Below are 17,852 nucleotides of genomic sequence, written 5' to 3' on the forward strand. Positions count from 1 at the left end.
TACAACTTTTCTACCCAGGAGAAAGAAACACTGAAGTAGGACCTAGCCACGGCCTTGCTGGCTCTAGCACCCCTCCATCTCCCTCACCTTCGTTCTCGACTGTCAAAATGGTCTGCGAGATGCTCCTGGGAGATGCGGAAGTCCTCAAATGGCTGCTGGTAGCGGGACTCAAAGGAGCCTTCCCGGGCTCGGCCATGAAACAGCTGGCCCGAGGCATCTGAGCCCCGCTCCCGCAGGGATGTACCACTGAAGGGACTGAGGTCACCGTTCTCTTGCTTCAATGAAGGCAAGTGCAGAAGAGGGTCAGTGACTTTTCTGCACTTCAGGAGGGTGCTGCCTGTTCTCCTCCCACCCACCTCAGGCCAGCCCACCCCTGCTGCAGATACCTTGGCAGGGAAAATGTCAATCTTGATCAGCAGGGAGGCCAACTCCAGGTCCTCGCTGTAGTTGTTCTTCAAAGGCACTGCTCTGTATCCTAAGAGGAGGAAACCCTGGTCCTCAGCCCAGGAGGGACAGAGCAAGGGGTCCAGCCCTACCCTGGCAGCAAGATCACAGGGGCACTGCCTCCAGGAATGGTCCTCACCTGTCTTCAGGCCTTTTACTGGGAAAGTAGCCTGAGCCAGGAAATTCTGGTCACTAAACATGTCTTCCTCATACACCACGAAACGCAGAAAGGCAAATTCAGGGTTACTGATCTGGAAGTGGAAGGGCTTGGCCGGCCATACAGGGTTGAGTCCATTGTCCACTGTGAAGGCAATGACAAAAGGCTTCAGGTCACCCTGGGAGAGGATGGGATGACTGGTGGAGAGGGCCTTGTGGTACCCCCAGGAGGAGGAGGAGGATGACTGGGAAGACAGACTGACCCACAAACTCTGTCTTCTGCTTGGTGCTGTCATACTCAGCTCCAGCCACCTCAATCTCCACAAAAGGACACACAATGCCCCGGCCATTCTTCGGCAGATGACGGGCCCCCAGCACCTGCAGGCAGACAAATGGGCCTAGGATTGTCTTTCCTGCTCCCTCCAATCCCAGACTGCAGAGGCTCAGGCAGCTATCTGTGAAGTGGAAGCAGTGCGCCCTCTGCTGGGCCCCCAGGACGCTGCCCGTGGAGTACTGCTGCCCGTAGTTTATTTAGTCTTGGCTTGAGCTAAAATTTCCATGTGAGTTTTACAATCTACTTTATGTTAAATCCATGTCTATTTTAACACAAAAGTCTTTTAAATGATTTCCTCTTAGGGAAAAAAAATTTCTTATCAGAACAAGTCACCCCATCAATGGCTCTGCACATGTCCTAGATGTGTACACCGCATGCTATCTTCACCCCTTCAAAGACTCTGCTCAGGCCCCACCCACACTGACCACCTTGAGGCCTGAAACTGCCCATTTTTGGGGAACTCAACATAACCAACCACACTCCATCGGCAAGCAGCCCCTTTTCTACCCTGAAGCCCAGATGAGCAGCACCTACCTCAATACAGATGGCACATGGCTCCAGCCCGCGGAGGCTGCTCTTGTCAAAGGGGTCGAAGGCCTCGTCCCGCATGGTACTTGGCTGCAGCACGTAGCCACAGTGCCTGCCCGTCATGAAGAGGGCCTGGTTCATCTGCATAGGCTTGTCTGGAAGAGGCAGATGACGGCGCATTCCAGTCCAGCTGCCCCACAGTGCCTCTCCCCGCCCTCCTCACAGGGGACCTCCTCACCAGGGGTCTGGAAGTTGAGGGCCACGAGCTGGCTGCCACAGATCCACATGGGCAAAGGATCATAGTTGGAGGAATCCAGTCGCTGGCCCTTGGGGTAGATGCGGGAGAGCTGCAGTCGATTGTACTGAAGGAACTTCTTGCCTTTGGCCTTGTTCACGTATTTCTCAGCCTTGGTTTCCGGGAAGGACGACATGTCCCGGTAGCAAGCACGTTCTGTGCCAATCTCTGGGCCAAACAGGGAGAACACTTACAGAGCCCGCCCACCCGGGCAGTGTTGGGGGGATAACTAAATACTCCTTCTGCACCCACCAGGCCCTCCAGGCACATGCACACCCCGCCTGAGCCCTGACCCTTACTCTCTTCATCGAAGGGAACAGGCCGGCAGTAGACGACAAGCTCAGAGAGCTCCAGGGCGATCTTCTTCCTCCGTTCCATCATCTTCCCCTCAGAGAGCTGGTGACACACACAAGGCCCTGCTACAGCCCTGCCCAGGAGAAGGAAGCCCCTGCCAGCCTTGGGCATGCCCACATTGCAGGTGCGCTGGGCCTCTCCCCACCCTCCCCTGTACCTTCCAGACACCACACCAAACAGTAAACCAGGGAGCGCTGTCCTCAGTCTCATCCTGGGATCAATCGTCTTTCCTCCTCTCTGTCCCAGAGGACATATTTGCCCTCCGACCCTCTTAAAGAGGTGGGTTGGCGGGGAGGTGGTACAGACTCCTCATCACCACCCATGTTCACAGTGAGCTTCCAGGGATCCTGGGATTGGCCACAATCACAAGTGACACTTTCTAATCATTCATTACTCAGCCTCATCCTGGGGCAAAAATGCCCTGTGTCACCTGTGACTGCACGGGGGATGCAGGTCCCTGGCTTGGTCTCCATCTGTGTCCTACGGATGATCCTCACTGCCTCAGCTCCCCCAACTCCAATACAACCACCCACTCTCCATGCCAAATCTCTAACAGAAGGCCACTTACAAGTGTCCCTTCCCATCCTCTCACTCCTGGAGGTCCCCTTACTTCTTTCAGTGGCTTTTTTTTTGAGACACAGTCTTGCTCTGTCGCCCAGGCTAGACTGCGGTGGCATGATCTTGGCTCACTGCAACCTCCGCCTCCTGGGTTCAAATGATTCTCCTGGCTCAGACTCCTGAGTAGCTGGGACTACAGGCACCCCCCTACCATGCCCAGCTAATTTTTTGTATTTTTTTAGTAGAGATGGGGTTTCATCATATTGGCCAGGCTAGTTTCAAACTCCTGAACTTGTGACCTGCCCGCCTTGGCCTCCCAAAGTGCTGGGATTACAGGTATGAGCCACCATGGCTGGCTTCAGTGGTTCTTACATTCAAACTTACTTTCTTTTTAGGCCTAGACCCTTGGATCCAACCCTTCAGCCACTTGGTCTACCGGTACCTTTTCCTTCTAGGGGACAGCCTGGCAAGCACCCTATCCCTTCTGTTTGGCTTGCAGGTGCCTTCTCCAAAGCAGCTACAGACCTCCCTACCAAATGCACTTGGTGAAAGAGCCACCAAGTAGGAATTCCCTAACCCTTGAGAATACTTCTTTCTCTGCTCTTCCAGCCTCAGTAGAAGAGGCCTCCCTTCTCCATAAGGCTGGTCCTTCCAGCTAGGCTTAGTTTCCATCTCCTCCCACACCCTGCTGTCTCCCTTCAGCTGTCTGCATGACAGCCTGCTCAAACCCCAGTCAACTGTTCTCTCTCTCAAGGACAGGCCCTACAAAGGCTCTGCCTTTGCCATTCCAGACTCCCCCGCTGCCCACTGCCATCCAACCCCAGCCATACTGCTGACACACCAGGGCTATTTGCTGCTGCTGAATCCAAAGGGCACTTACACGTTCTTATCATGCCTGTGTTTACGTCTGTAGCCCTCAACACAGGAGACCCCCTCCCTCACCAGTGGCCTACAGTCTGTCTGACTTGCCTACCCTGGACTCCTTTCCTTGCCCATGCCTTCTCATGTGGAGCTTCTCAGTCCATCCCAAGTTCTCTTCGTATTGTACACCACCTCTTATCTCCTATGTCTGGGACCCCACTCCTGCTTCAGCCCAGGATTTCTCCTCTTAGCTCTGGCCTTGTGTATCCAACTGCAGACCCACTTAAACGACCCATCACTATCTCAAACTCAACACGATCTAAACACACCACATTGCATCTTATGTGTCTCTTCTCGATCCCTAGCTAAGGCAGGAGCTGTGGCCTATCTAGCATAGGCCATCGGCTGCCCCACTGCTCTGAGGGGGCTTGTGCTGAGAGCTGGAGGTCTCAGCTGCCTGACAGGCGCACACACTGCCCCGCAGCAGGCTCCAGCAGAATCTCACCCTGGCATCTGCGGTCTGGGCCACTTCACGGATCTTTTTCACCCAGTCCTGCAGCTCCTCCTGTGAGTCGGCAGCAACATCCAGGGACCAGTGGGCCACCGATGCCATGCTGATGGAGAAGACGAAGAGCCGGTTGTTCTTGCCCTCAGGACGGATGGCTGGGAGGGCGAGAGCAGATAAGAACTGAGAATAACATCTCACCCACTCCATCCCACTCTACACCCCAGGCACTGGCTCAAATGAATTCTCAAATGAATTCTATCTCATTCCATTTCCTCCTTCCCATACCCCATGAGGGGAAGGACTGCTTTGCAGACCCATTTTACAGATGACAATGCTGCAACTCAAACAAGTCACTGCTGGCTGAGGTGGAGCCAGTGTTCCAACTCAGCTCTGCCTGACTCATGCTTCTGCCTCAGGCCACGTCTGCCTCTCAACCCCATCTCCAAGCCTCTGTCACATCCCTGTGGCCCAACCCATTAGGCCTGGGGAGGTCAGCCAACCAGGAGCATCATCTTTGCTGCCAATTCTGATGGGTTCCCCAGTGCCTGGCATGGGGTAAACATGCAGGGGTCAAAGATGAGGGTGACAAAGGGAGCCCAGAGTGTCAAAGGGATATAGAGAGCATGGGGAGAGCTTGGAGTGAGGGCAGCCTTTGGGGTTCAGCCATCAGCTTCCTCCCTACGAGCAGGAGAGAGATACAAAGGAGAACCTCACCCTAGAGAACAGTGGGCAAGAGAAAGGGACGGGAGCTCACCAATCTGACAAGCTGGTACATCCAAGACCCCCCGCAGCAAGTCCCCTAAGGGGCTGTTCTCGTCCAAGTGCTGTGGGAAGCAAAGCCCACCAATGGTCAGCATGGCTACTGCGTATGTGTGTGAAGGGATATCCATGTGCATGGGACAAATACATCTTGTGGGTATACCTGTGACTGCCAAACATAGCACAGGTATATGGGAGACCACCAGCCCAGGTGACAGCTGTCTGTGCATGCACATGCATGCTTGGGACTGTGTGATGGGAGATTCCAAGGAGAATCTGGGGATAGGGAATGCCATTCCTCAGGTGATCCTGGCCTTACCTCCCTCTCTGGCTCCAGGGCCACGGGGTTGACCATCTCTTCCACATAGTTTGATGGGAACCACAGCTGCTTCTTCCCTCCGTAGTCCCCTCGCCACCTGTGGGAGCCATAGGGTGCTGACCTCCAGCAACCACCCCTAACTCCCATGAGGAGAATATCCTTTGGTAGGGAATCCCATGCCTAAGCCAGGCTGAGCAGGCACTGCTGGTGCACACAGGAGACAAGCACATGACAAATACATGTCTTTGGAGCCCCAGCTCCACTGGGGCCCTTGGATTCTGGGCCTACCACACTACAGGCTCACCAGCCTCCCTCTTGCTTTTCCACGTTCTGGATGATAGCACTCTTGGTGAAGGTCAGCTCGTCCTCCCTCTGGGCCTTGTAGTCAAAGAGGGCTTTGACTGCACACTGCAAAGGTGAGAAGCACCAGTCAGAGCAGAAAGGCTCCCCCTGTCACTGCTGACCTGGGGCTTCATGTGCATACACACATGTGATTGGGCTTTCCAGCCTTGGGTCAGGCCACTGGGAGATGACACTGCCAGCAACAGGCCCTAGTTATAGTTCTCGTTACTGCCTTGCAGGGAAGCTCCAGCACAGATATGATCAGAGAGGTAGGATCTCTGCCAGTGAAGTGCCTTAGGATCCAGGTAGAACCTTAAGCCGCACCCTGGGCCACAGAGAGAACCTTGTATCCTCTCCCAGGAGTCAAGGCTGACAGGCCAAGGCAGGGCCTGCAGTTGCCCTGAGTGCCTCCCCAGGACCTGGAAGCATATGGGGCCTGAATGGGACCCCATCACTCATCTGTGAAGTAGAAAGAAAAACCTCTCAGGTCCTCTGGCTATGGAGGGAATAGGGCCCAGACCTTTTTAGAGAAAAAGGCAAAAAGAATGAACCTGTGTGACAGAGCTCCACAGGCTAGGGAATGAGTGGCCAGTGTGCCTCCTGCCCCCTACCTGCTGCTGCCCAGGGAGGAAACAGGGGTCACCCATGGGAGTAGTTTTAAAGGGTCATGGCTGATCTAAGGGGTGGGAGGTTAGGGGGTGGGTCAGCCCTGGGAGACCTGCGGTCGCTCACCAACCACACATCTCTCACAACCTGTTGGGCCTCGGAAAACCACAACCACCACTTCTCCACAAAGACCACAGATGGCCCAGAACACAGAAATGAAGCCCCAAGCAGCTGGGGACCCTCCCCAGCTTCCTGTGCCCAGAGGCCTGAGCTGTACCTTGAAAGTTGGCATAGGGTTTGCCTCTACGTAGAAACCAGGGTTGCGTCCCTCATACAGGGCTCCGTAGTCAGGCTCCTGGAAACAGGACACAATGGAATATGTTAATGTCCCAGAGCCCAGAGGTAGAAAGCAGCTGGTTTCTCCAGCAGCTTCCCTTTCCCCCAGTGCAGCAAACTTCCACGTGGCCTTCCTCACCAGGACACCAAGGCGGCCGCCATCACACTAGCACCTGGTCCACAGGGATCCTTCAAACTCAGTGGAGACAGCTTCAGGGGCCTCAGACTTTGTCTCACCCTTTCCTTTCTTCACATTTTTACCCATGAGGCCCAGCCCAGGATTCTAAAATCTCTCAGGTCCTGAATGCCCAGACTCCCAAATATTTCTGAGCTATGTGCAGGTGGGCCCTTCACAGACTGCCCATATTCAGTGCTTTAGTTCAGTGGCTCACTGGTTCACTGCTGAGCCAAGTCAGGAACAGCCTTCCCACTCCCTACACTCCTGCCATTCCTCTCCACCACCTGACCCCAGGGACCAGTGGACAACAGGCCTCTTCCCACCCTACTGGGGAGTCTACTGAGGATGGGAGTCTCTCAACTGATCTCCTGGTCCCAGACTCCTTCCTCCTGTCCAGGGTCCTTGTCACCATCTGTGCTGCCATAAGTCCCGACTTTTTCCCTCACTGGTCTCACCTCCTATGGCTCTGTCCTCCATACCATCCATTCTTGGGTAGCCTCATCTCACCTGCCCTGGGACAGAGTCCCCAGGCCAACCCCAGCTGGATGAGTTTCCATTGTGTGTACCTCTCCCGGTATAAGCCCCAGAACCTCCCCCTCCACACCTTGGCTCATGACGAATCCTCTGCCTGTATGCCTGTCCCGATCCTTAGAGACACCGCACAGATGTCCCCCTCTTCCAGATACTCTCCTGGTACCCAGACCATGGCTCCCACTTGGACTCAGGGGCCCTCTTACGAACTCCAACACCCCAGGCCTTGCTGTTACACACATCCAGATTATCCAGTGACTTTAAAGATTCTGGGTCTCTCCTGCCTCCCCTCATCTACCACAGTGCCCTCACAGCTGTGCCAATCTTCTCCAGTGCCTCCTCATTGATGGGATAACGCAGCTTCATCTTGCGGTATAGCGGGTGCTTCTCATAGTAGCTGATGAGGTCAACAAGGCTGTCGAACTCCGAGTTCCCTAGCATCACAGTCTGTCCCTCTTGCTGGACACGGCAATGCTTGATCTTGCCCTCAGCCCTTCACAAGGACAAAACAGTCACACAGGGTCAGGGCAGCCCAGATCCAAGCAAGGCCCCACAACCCAGGGCCACACCCCTCACCGGAAAGAGATGGCATATGAGTTGGGCTCATTGCGCTTCCGCACCAGGAAGGCCCCATCACGGGGGACACGCATTAGCATATGCTCAGCCTGTGCTCTGGTCAGGCTCGCGTGGTACCACCTGAGGACAAGCAGAGTCAGGCCCAGCCAGCAACACCCATGGCCCTCCCCTGCCCACTCCCAGGCCCCTCCCTCACTCTTTGCTCTCATGGGCATTGGTCTGTGGAACAGGTTCTGAAAGTCGCATCTCAAACTCATTGCAGCGCAGGGGCACCTGCTGGTAGTGTGTGATGAGGTCATAGAGGGAATCAAAGACGAGGTTGTCTGTCAAGAAGAACTTGGGGGTCCCAGCATCTTGCCGGGAGTGGATACGGCAGTGCTGGACTTTCCCATTCCGCCTGTGGAAGACACAGGGTGAGGGAGGCTGGGAGAAACAGGCCAGGGCCCCAAAGACCAAGTTCCACCCCAAGTGAGGCACCAAGTCTGAAGGAGGGAGGCCAAGTTCCTGAGGAGCACAGGTGTGGGCAGTCGCACTGAAAGGCTTCAAATTAACTGAAAAGGGAGGGGTGCTGTGGGGGGTGAGTGCACATGTGTGTGTTTTGGTGTGTGTAGATGAAATTATGTTCCATGTAAAACGTAATTGTCCTGGATCAAAGGCTCAAATGTTAACTGGTTATCTATGGGTGGTGTCATGTCTATATACGCACACTGACTGAACGTGGGCGTCGGCATGGGAAGTGTTACCAGAAAGAGAGCGTGTAGTCTCCCACGAAGGTCTCACTCTCTCGCACGAGGAAGGAGCCGTCAGGGGCCCCGGTCTCGATGCAGTACTCAGTAAGCAGGCGCTCAGCGATGTGCCGCCCATCACGCCCTGCCCCAAGCTTCCCATGGAACCACTTCTCATTGGAGTGCAGCTCTGTACTGCTGCTGACCTGTCAAGGGAAGGCAACAGCAAAGACACTGTGACCCTGGCTTAGGCCTGACCTGGCCCAGCCCCCAGACCTGGGCTGGTCCCTCACCTCCTTGGGCTCTTCCTCATCCTCATTGCCCTGGTCACTGCTGGTCTCCTCAGAGTAGTAGATCTTGCTGCTGGTCAGAACGAAGTAGTGGGGATACCATTCCTGGAACAGACCAAAGGGGGACTCGTGAGCCAGGGTCCTCACACCCACCAGTCCCACCACCCTCAGCCCAGCCCAGTCCTCACGTGGTTCACAGGGTCCTCCAGGTAGAGGATGCCATTCTTGATGGAGTTGCTGATGTCATTCTCTGAGTACATCACGGATGTAGGCACCTCCTCGTAGGCACTGCCCTCAGCCAGCTTCTTGTGCTGTAGGGGCAACCAGAACAGGGCAATGCAAACCCCAGTCCTCACCCCACCTCCTCACCAGGCTTAGGCCCAACAGCTGAAGCCATGGCCCAGGCAAGGCACTGAGAAGTGTGGGTCTTCCCCAGTGAGCCCACCACCCCACCTTGATGAGGATCTTCCTCTTAAGCTGGTTGGGTGAGGGGAGCCCATCGGCAGAGATATCCACGGGCTTGGTGAGGAGTGTGTCCCCCAGAACCTTCTTGAAGTACTGGGCCATGTTTCTCTGCTGGGCAATGCTGCAGTGGTCCTCAATGGAAAGGATGACTGGGTACCTGCAGGGTGGGGGACAAGCACAGTGCAACAGATCCCGCAATCCTCTGTGGTCTAAGTAGCCTCTCACAGTGAGGTGTTGGGCGTCAAGGGCCTGGGGGTTTCTTGTCTATAAAAACTATCTCAGAAAAGAGGCAGGCTATAGCCACTGATGGGGCAGAAGGGGTTCTACAGCTGTGGCGGCAGTGGAAACCAAAGGGTGGCAACAGATGTAGTCCCGAGCTGGTCCAATTACGGAGGGTGCAAGAAAAACCTTTCACATCAAAAAGGTCAGGAGAGAGGAGAAGCCTCCAAAGTTAGCTATTAGAGCCCTGGTGAGGTCAGGGAGATCAGTGACCACAGGTTAAACAGTAAACAGAATTGAAGGAATGGGACATAAGCAACACAATCTTCTGGGCTGTGAGGGAAAAGAAGTTAGCAGGATACTGGCCTAAAGAAACCAGGGCATGTTTTCTGAAGATGAGAAGAGCATGAATGTGTTCTACAAGCTAAAGAACCCATGAAGAAGACAGTGGGCCCAAGGTGTAGGAAACAAAATATAACTTGGAAAGCAACAGCTCAAGCAGGAAGCAGGAGACGAGGAGAGGCCAAGAGATAGGACAAAGATGAAGGGCTGGCAGAGAGGGGACAGGGCATTCAAGGGGTCTTTCTGCCCTCTGTCCCTCTAGAATAAGAGAGCTGGTGCCCAGTTAACCCCTTGGTCCTCCACCCTGCGACTCACTCTGAGGCCACAAAGGCATGCTCCTTGATGGTGTGCAGGACATCTGAGAACTTGATCTTGGTGGTAAGTGTGTGCCCATGGTAAATGACTGGCATCCCATCCGGACCGTCCCAGCAGTCCACTGAGGAGCAACATCACCATGGTCAAGCAGGCAGGCCTCCCATCTTCCCTCCCCCAGCCCTGGACCCCACGTACACTCAATGCAGCGACAGCCCATCCGCAGGCAGCGAGCATAGGCTTCCAGGGAGGATTCGCTGGAGAACTGGTCCCCGGTCAGGTACCTGGATAGGCAAAGAGAGGCAGGTATGTTATGGGCCCTCCTGGGAAGAAGCTAGGTGGGCCCAAAGGAGCCACACTCACGTGTTATGGGAGGAGGAGATCCAGTAGTGGGAAAGAGGGTTGTTCATGGTGTCCGGGCACACAGCGTCCAGCTGCGAGTTCCACACACTGTTCTCTTTGGAGAACAGGAAGGTGACAAACTGTCCAGGAACATGTGGAAGGGAAGAGAAAGTGAGCCCCTGCCCTGTCCAACCCGAGATGGTAGGTTGGGGATAGAAGAGAGAGAGTGCTTGGTTCCAACTGGGGATGGGCAAGATGCACAGTAGGTAGGAACAAGGTGGCATCCCTAAGGACCATCTAGCTCCTGGAGCCCAGGTGGGGTTCTGGTTACCCCTACCCATTCTCTGACAACAAAAGGGGTGAAATGTCAGGCTCACCTCATCCAGGAAAAAGTATGGCTCCTCAATCTCTCGCAAGGGGTCTCGGAGGAAGCTGAGCATGAACTCCTGCACCTGGAGGCGATCAACAGCCCACAGCTCCTGATGGGGTAGGGAGGGCAAGGCAGGGCATGAGAGAAGCCTCCAGTCAGTGATGAGCCCACCACTCCCACAGCCTGACACCCTGGGCCAATGTCAGCCCAGCCATACCCCCTGGTAGTCAAGGAGGAACTGCTGGAACTCAGGAAGGGACACTCGGCAAAGCTCTGGCCGCTCCCCAGCCCTGCAGGGAGAGAAGGTAAGCTGGCTAGCATGGTCAACAGACAATGAGGTGCCCCATGGAAGGCAGAACCCAACTCCCAGCTAGCACAGCTTCCCAGAATAGGCCAGTACGGTTCCCCACTTCCACTGCCTCCCACCTGGATCAGGAATCACCCAGAGGAGAGATGAAGGGGGCCAAGGGAAAACCCCACCTCCCCACTCCAAACCAAACCTCAGAGTACTGGCTTCCAAGAAGGGGAGGTCCATCTGTGGGAAACAGAACCTGGTCAGGGCAAGAGCCCCTGGGAGGCCATGTGGGAAAGGGGCTAGTAAGAAGACAGGCTAGAGCAGCAGATGGGGGCAGGCCTCAAGAGGAGAAGAACTGGAGAAATGGCACACAAAAGCCCCTAAGCAGGGCAGCAGGGCTGAGGCAGGCAGGGTTAGGGGTGGAGTGAAGGAACAGGGGCAGGGGTTGAGGGAGGGCAGGTGGCTCATGCACCATCTTCTGGGCGCTGTACATGAGGCTGCGGTACAGCTGAGCAAACTGCCCGTAGGTGATGTCCCCACTGCGCTGCTCCAGGTCCTACATGGTACAAAGCAGGATTGACAGTCAGGCCCCCATTTGCAGGGCTCTTGACTTCCCCTGCCCCATCTACAGAAAGCCCTGGGGGGGCACTTACCGTCAGTCGCTCTCGGAGGAAGCGCATGTTGGGGACCCGGTAGTTGACCTGCGACAGCATGTTCTTCAGGTCCTTGGCTGATATACTAAGAAAACAGGGACATCCCCAGTGGTCTCATCCAGCTTCTCATGACCTCTGACCTGTGGGTCGAGCCCACCTGGGGCTGGACAGGTAAACAACACTATTCTGGGAACCTGGAGTCCTGAGGGCGAGACTGAATCAGAACCCATGGGGTGACCAAGATTAGTCCCTTCCTTTCTTTGGACCTCAGTTCCTCATCTGAGCAAAATTAATTAATTAATTAATTAATGCCTATAATTCTAGCAAGGAAGAAGTGAACAGATTCAGTAAAGTGGGTCAGGCATGGGAGGAAGAAAAATCACTCTCCAGGCCTCCTCTCCCACCAGCACTGCTCAGGCCTGTGCCGAGGTGGTAGTCAGCTCATCTAAGATAGAAGGCAAGGCTCACTCACAACTTCCTTGTTGGGGACATCATGGCAGTAGGTCCCCACCTGCTGCCCATTGAGATGCCGGCAATTTGGTCCTCAGAACCCACGAACCCATGATGGGGAGGAAGAGGGAGGTGCATGCTCCACCAAATACAATTATTGGCAACTGGGCACCTCATGGGGCTGGACAGGGCCTGGCTCCAGGAAAGAAACTCAGAGAACAAGCACCTCTGCTCTCCAGGGGTGTCCTGCCCAGGATGTGAGGCTGGGGACACTGCTGGACCTGGCAACAGGATGGACAAGAAGGAAAAAGAGGCTTTCTCTCCTGGAAGGTGGTGTCAAGGAGGGGAGGGTGGGTTCACCTCCTCTGGGACCCAAGAGCCCGGGAGGAGGCACCAAAATTCCCCAAGGGGACTGAGCTCCACACTGAGTGGGTTAAGCACCACAGAGGGAGGGCTGGCTCTGCACAGGTGCCATCTCCTCTGATCCTCACTCACTCAGGAGGTAGGTGCTATCAGGGTCCTTGTTTTCCAGTGAGGAAACAGAGAACTTCTGGTGGCAACTGCCTGCATCACCAACCTTGCCCTCTGTGGACTCTTTCCCATCAACATATGAACAGCCTGTTACTTCGTCCACCAAAAACACACGTCTTGTCCCTGCTTAGCTCTCTAGCTATTGCCCCCCTTCTTTCCTCCCCTCCACAGCAAAACTCCTTGTAAGAGTCATCTTGCTCCCTCTAATTCCTTTGGGCCCCTCACCACTTGGTTGACACTGCTCTTCCCACCATGTTAAATCCAAGAGTCAACGGTCAGATTTCACCATTGTCTTCTTCCCTGGGTTGCCAAAACTCAACACTCTGGGGGTTGCTCCTCTTACTGCACTAGTTGTCCTCTACCCCTCCAATCTCTAATATGGGGGTGATCTGGGATCAGCCACTGGACCCTGTCCTTTTCTTGGTCTGCTTGCCCCCTAGATGATCTCACCCAGTCCTGTGGCTTTCAGTGTCATTTACATACTCCCAAGTTAATATGTGCAGCCCCAACTGTGGACCTAAACTCACTCTAATCACCCGCTTACTCAACATCTCTCCCTGGACAGCTCTAATAGGCATCAGAAAACTTAACATGCCTCAAAAACTGAACCCCTGAGATTCCCTCCAAATGGGCTTGTCCCTTGATCTTCCCATGTCAGTCAACGGCAACTCTGTTTTCCAGTTGCTCAAGCCAGAGACTGTACTATTATCCTCTATTCCTCTCACATCCCATAATCAATTTGTTAAGGACCTTCTTTCTGACACTATCTTCAAAATACACCATGGCCAAAATCTACCATTACCATCATGAGCCAAGCCCTTTCATCTTTCACCTGGAGTATGGAAGCAGCTCCTAACTGAGCTCTCCACACAGCAGCCAGAGCAATCCAGAGTAACCCAAGTCAGATCACATCACTCCTCTCTTCAGAACCCTTCCATGGCTTCCCGTTCCTTTCAGGTCAAAGGACCTCACCATGGTGCAGCACCCACACCATCTGGTCTTTGCTCCCCTTCTCTCCTTGGCTCTTCTGGCTGCCACAACAGACTTCAGAGCCATGAGCTTCAGGGCGCTCTTCCCACATTACTGGCCACCCTCACCTCCAGGACACCCATTGGCAGGCCACACACCATGTGGCTGGCTCCTCTCACCAGCTCACACACCAAGGCCACCAGAGGGCTTTGTGCAGAAAGCTACTTGTGCCAGAAACTTCTGCCCACCCCTTAGCCCCACTTCAGGTCCCCAGGATCCTCTGGGTCTCCAGGCAGCTGCTTAGAGGCCCAGCTAAGGTTCTGGATGCCCATACCCACCCCGCTGGGCTAGAGACACAGCTCAGTACTTACCGATCCTCACGATTCCGATCCACTGAGTAAAACTGCTTCCGGAGCCACCTGGAGAAGAGAAGCCTGAGGTGAGGGCAACTTCTCCATCTAGGGCCAGGCCTAGGAGATGTCTGGGCACACAATGGTCTGCTGTTCCTGTCCCCTGGGTCCCTAATACTCCCAGCCCTAACCCCTTCCGGAGTGGTTCTTACCTCTCAATCTGCAAGGGTGTGGGTGCCTGCAATGTATCCTCCATCAGCCAAGTTAAGCCCTTGATCCACATGTTCACTTCATCCTCAGATGTGGCTATGAGCAAGGCATAAACAGCTGCACCGAGGGCACATATCTCCCACTGGGGAGGAGCCAGTGGTCATTCCTCTAACTATCCCCTATCTCCTCTACCCCCTTGACTCCCACCTTGCAGGCTCAGGGTCTTCAGGCGGAATTCCATTCCATAGAGAATGACAAAGCAGTGTGACTGGTCCGGCCGGAAAGCGGGGTCCTCTTGATAGCGATCAAAGTCCCGTGAGGTCTTCCCTGGGCGGATCTCCTTGATTTCGCGAATATCAACTAGGGAGGTAGTGAAGAGACCAAGATCAAGCTGGGGTCTCCCAGAGTCAACACCGAAAGGAGGGCAGCCTGGTTTCCTCATTCTTACACTCTCTCTCAGGGAGGAACCCCAGAGGCAGAGCCAAGACCACTCAATCACGCTGGGTAATAAGCAGGTTGGGTTGAGTCTAGGGATAGACCTTTGCTAAGGGCTCAGAGGTCAGAGAAGGCTATCTGGGGGAAAGGCGGTTATGCGGGGTGTCCCTTCCCTATCTTTGTTCCCTGAGACATTTTGCCCTGCAAAAGAGCTGGATTCCAGAAGGAGAAATGGCAGACCCAAGGCTGATCATGAGGACCACTGCCTAACACAAGGTACACACAAATCAAATCATAAAGTCCCAGAGGCAGGGCTGGGTAGGTTAAGATAGGCCTCAGGATCCCCAAGAGAAAGCCTCAGGCCCAGAAGACTGGTGCATCCCTGAAATGCCTAATTGCTAAAGACATCCCCACACAAGTCTCAGCAAGGGAATCCCCACCCCACCCCCTGACCAAGGCATTGGTGGTCCCAGAGCAGCAGCCATCCTGGACCCAGACCACCATTTTGCCCAGGACCATTTACTTATCGTAGCTATCCAAGGCCCTTGCATGCTCCCCTGGCCTTCACGGGGCATAGTCAGAGAGGTACATAGGATTGAATAGCGGATGACCTGCCTCAGCCACTAAAACTTGAGACAATGATGGGTAACCCATTTAACTTCTCACAGTCTCAGTTTTACAATCTATAAAGCAAAGAGCTTGACTGAGTTTCTCTAGAAGGCAGGGTGGTAGAAAAAACATGCGCACGAGCTCTGGGCGAGACTGCTTGGACTAAAATCCTAGCTCCAACTCACATTAGCTACGTGATCTCAGTAAAGTGACAGCCACTCTGATCTCACTGTTACACTTGTGAAGAGAGTAACATACAACAGCATCAGAAAGATGCTGGTAAGATCAAAAGTTGTAATAGCTAGAAACACCCAGCACTGTATATGTGGCACATGGAGGGAGCCCATCCAATGCTGACTCTTCTGCTCCCTCACTAAAGGTGCTTAGGTGCACAGGCTCTGACACACTATTCAGCACAGGGAGGGGCTGACCACTGGCTGGAGGGCATATATTCCAGCCCAGAAGTCACTGATTGAAGGTAGATGAGGGCGAAGGAAAAAAGCTTAGCTTAGCCAACAGCGATGACTTTAAGTATTCCCTAAGCTCGGAAGCCTCTTAAAATGCTCTAAGCCTAGACTGACCTGGTAACTTTGGAGCCAGATGCAGTGCCAGCATTTACCTGGCCAGCCCCTGCCCCAGGAGCCCTTCCAGACCAAACTGCACACCAACCTGGCTGGAATGTCCTAACGGCCCAACTTCCCCAGATGTTCTCTTCTTGTCCCGTCCCTATAGCAACTGCCACAGAACTCCCTGTCTATCCCACTTGGAAGAGCGGGCATTGCTTCTGGCCTTTACCCTACCTCCCCAACACATTCCTGTTTCTACTTGGAACCACCTGTCCCCTCAGCAAATCTCTTTGGCCTTTCCTCCTGCCTGCCCTAACCCCCTGGTTCTCACCAATCAGCCATCTTTCCCCAGTTTTCTGGCTCTTCATAAAACATTATTCTGACCACTCCCCCAGACCTTATTCAATCCCTTCCCTGGGCTGCCCACTGCCAGTCTAAGGAGAACAAACACCTTCTATGGCCTTCAAGGTTCTTTGTGGCAGAGCCCAGGGATTTACCTCCCAGCTTTGCCCTCTCACCCTCTTCTCCATCCACACTAAGCCATACCTAGGGCAAGAAGAGCTGGTGCTTCCTATCCCCATTTCATCTTGATTCCTAGTCTGGGAATGCCTACCTCTCAGGCTCTCTTCTCTTCCATCAAGGTTCCAACTGAGAAATTCCTTCCTGTGGTAACTCACACACTTGATGCTTCATGCACACACTGTACATGTACATCCATTGCTCACATCCTAAGGCCAGGCAGGGCTCCTCTGGAGCTTGCTGAATGACTGTACTAAGAAATTAAAAAAGCAGATACACAGGCAAAGGGAAGGACAACCAAATACGACTTATGACCTATGCAACTTACGACCATTCTACTTTATGACCATAATCGCTAGCCACGGCTGCTCCATGTCTGGCAGCGCAAACGTTGCCCAGCTGGGCGTACGACAGTGCGGACCAGCTTCCGGCAGCACTACCATCTCCACACGCACCATTTCAACTGTTATCCCAGACTCAGTACAGCAATTTGTGTTTTGTGTCTTGGATATTTTTCATCAAACCCCTCCCAATAAACTTCTTATACATTTCGAAGCAATGGACCCAAACATCGAATTTGCAAGGATTGAACGGATGGCGCATGATGTGTTTCATCCGTATCATGAAATTTATGAAGAAAAAAAGAAACATACAATTCAGACAAAGCTCACCATGTTTATGAAAAAACCAACTCCCGAAACCCCAACTGTTGCCTCAGATGACGACATCAACGATCCGCAGCCAAGCACCAGCGGCCAGTAAAATGTTTCGTACATGTTTATATATTTTGATATGTTTTGCAATTGGGAAAATGTTTCCTATGGTATTTTTTACACCTGTATTTTGTATTTTTGTATGCACCTGTATTTTGTAATTTTATATGTTTTGCAAATATTAAACCAGTTGTACTGGTAATGCAGTGTTTTACTTAAACCTGACGCATGTAAAAATAAGAAACAAAATGGTGTAGAGATGATACAAATGGCATAAAATGAACAAAGAAAATTATGATATATAACAATAATGAAAGAAAATTATGATAAAATATGACTTAAAGATTTTTATAACATCATTTCACAGTACTGTACATATAGCCTACTCAACTTACGACCAAATTGTGTTATGACTGGTCTGTCGGAACCAATCGTGGTCGTAAGTTGAGCACTAGCTGTAGAGAAAAAATGAATAGTTACATTCAGGTAGGAACAGGGGCAGGGAGAACTGGGCCATAAAAACCTAACTGAGAACACAGGGCTTCCAAGGACAGAAGGAGGAGCTTCCATCAGGGGAAATGACTAGATAAGAAACTGCAGAACAACCACAAACTCTGCCTTTTGAAACAGAAACCAGTCTGCTCTTCCGGTGTGAAGCTGCTGTCATCCCCCTTCCACACCTTCTTGCAAAGGTGAGTGTGAGTACACACACACACACACACACACACACACACACACACACACAGAGTTAACAGGCCTATACTCCTGCGCATATTTCCATTGAGATCCGTCTGAAGGAAGA

General features: G+C 53.2%; 1 protein-coding gene across 1 annotated transcript in view; it reads right to left on the reverse strand.

The window, feature by feature from the left end:
- Positions 1-17,852, reverse strand: part of PLCG1 (phospholipase C gamma 1) — a 40,717-nt gene that overhangs the window by 1,332 nt on the left and 21,533 nt on the right. The window contains exons 3-32 of the mRNA XM_017511900.2: positions 14,416-14,568; positions 14,211-14,304; positions 14,020-14,067; positions 11,699-11,783; positions 11,518-11,601; positions 11,251-11,285; positions 10,968-11,040; positions 10,758-10,859; positions 10,402-10,520; positions 10,237-10,322; positions 10,042-10,162; positions 9,154-9,322; positions 8,889-9,011; positions 8,704-8,805; positions 8,429-8,616; positions 7,882-8,082; positions 7,686-7,805; positions 7,422-7,602; positions 6,342-6,419; positions 5,421-5,524; positions 5,117-5,213; positions 4,793-4,862; positions 4,036-4,193; positions 2,057-2,153; positions 1,701-1,925; positions 1,469-1,617; positions 864-978; positions 584-745; positions 387-475; positions 88-275 (exon numbers count right to left, since the gene is read on the reverse strand). Of these exons, the coding sequence (XP_017367389.1) occupies positions 88-275; positions 387-475; positions 584-745; positions 864-978; positions 1,469-1,617; positions 1,701-1,925; positions 2,057-2,153; positions 4,036-4,193; positions 4,793-4,862; positions 5,117-5,213; positions 5,421-5,524; positions 6,342-6,419; positions 7,422-7,602; positions 7,686-7,805; positions 7,882-8,082; positions 8,429-8,616; positions 8,704-8,805; positions 8,889-9,011; positions 9,154-9,322; positions 10,042-10,162; positions 10,237-10,322; positions 10,402-10,520; positions 10,758-10,859; positions 10,968-11,040; positions 11,251-11,285; positions 11,518-11,601; positions 11,699-11,783; positions 14,020-14,067; positions 14,211-14,304; positions 14,416-14,568 (3,616 nt within the window). The remainder of the gene's footprint in view (positions 1-87; positions 276-386; positions 476-583; positions 746-863; positions 979-1,468; positions 1,618-1,700; positions 1,926-2,056; positions 2,154-4,035; positions 4,194-4,792; positions 4,863-5,116; positions 5,214-5,420; positions 5,525-6,341; positions 6,420-7,421; positions 7,603-7,685; positions 7,806-7,881; positions 8,083-8,428; positions 8,617-8,703; positions 8,806-8,888; positions 9,012-9,153; positions 9,323-10,041; positions 10,163-10,236; positions 10,323-10,401; positions 10,521-10,757; positions 10,860-10,967; positions 11,041-11,250; positions 11,286-11,517; positions 11,602-11,698; positions 11,784-14,019; positions 14,068-14,210; positions 14,305-14,415; positions 14,569-17,852) is intronic.

The sequence above is a fragment of the Cebus imitator genome, unplaced genomic scaffold (genome assembly GCF_001604975.1).
Source record: "Cebus imitator isolate Cc_AM_T3 unplaced genomic scaffold, Cebus_imitator-1.0 Scaffold18, whole genome shotgun sequence".
NCBI classification, from domain to species: Eukaryota; Metazoa; Chordata; class Mammalia; order Primates; family Cebidae; genus Cebus; species Cebus imitator.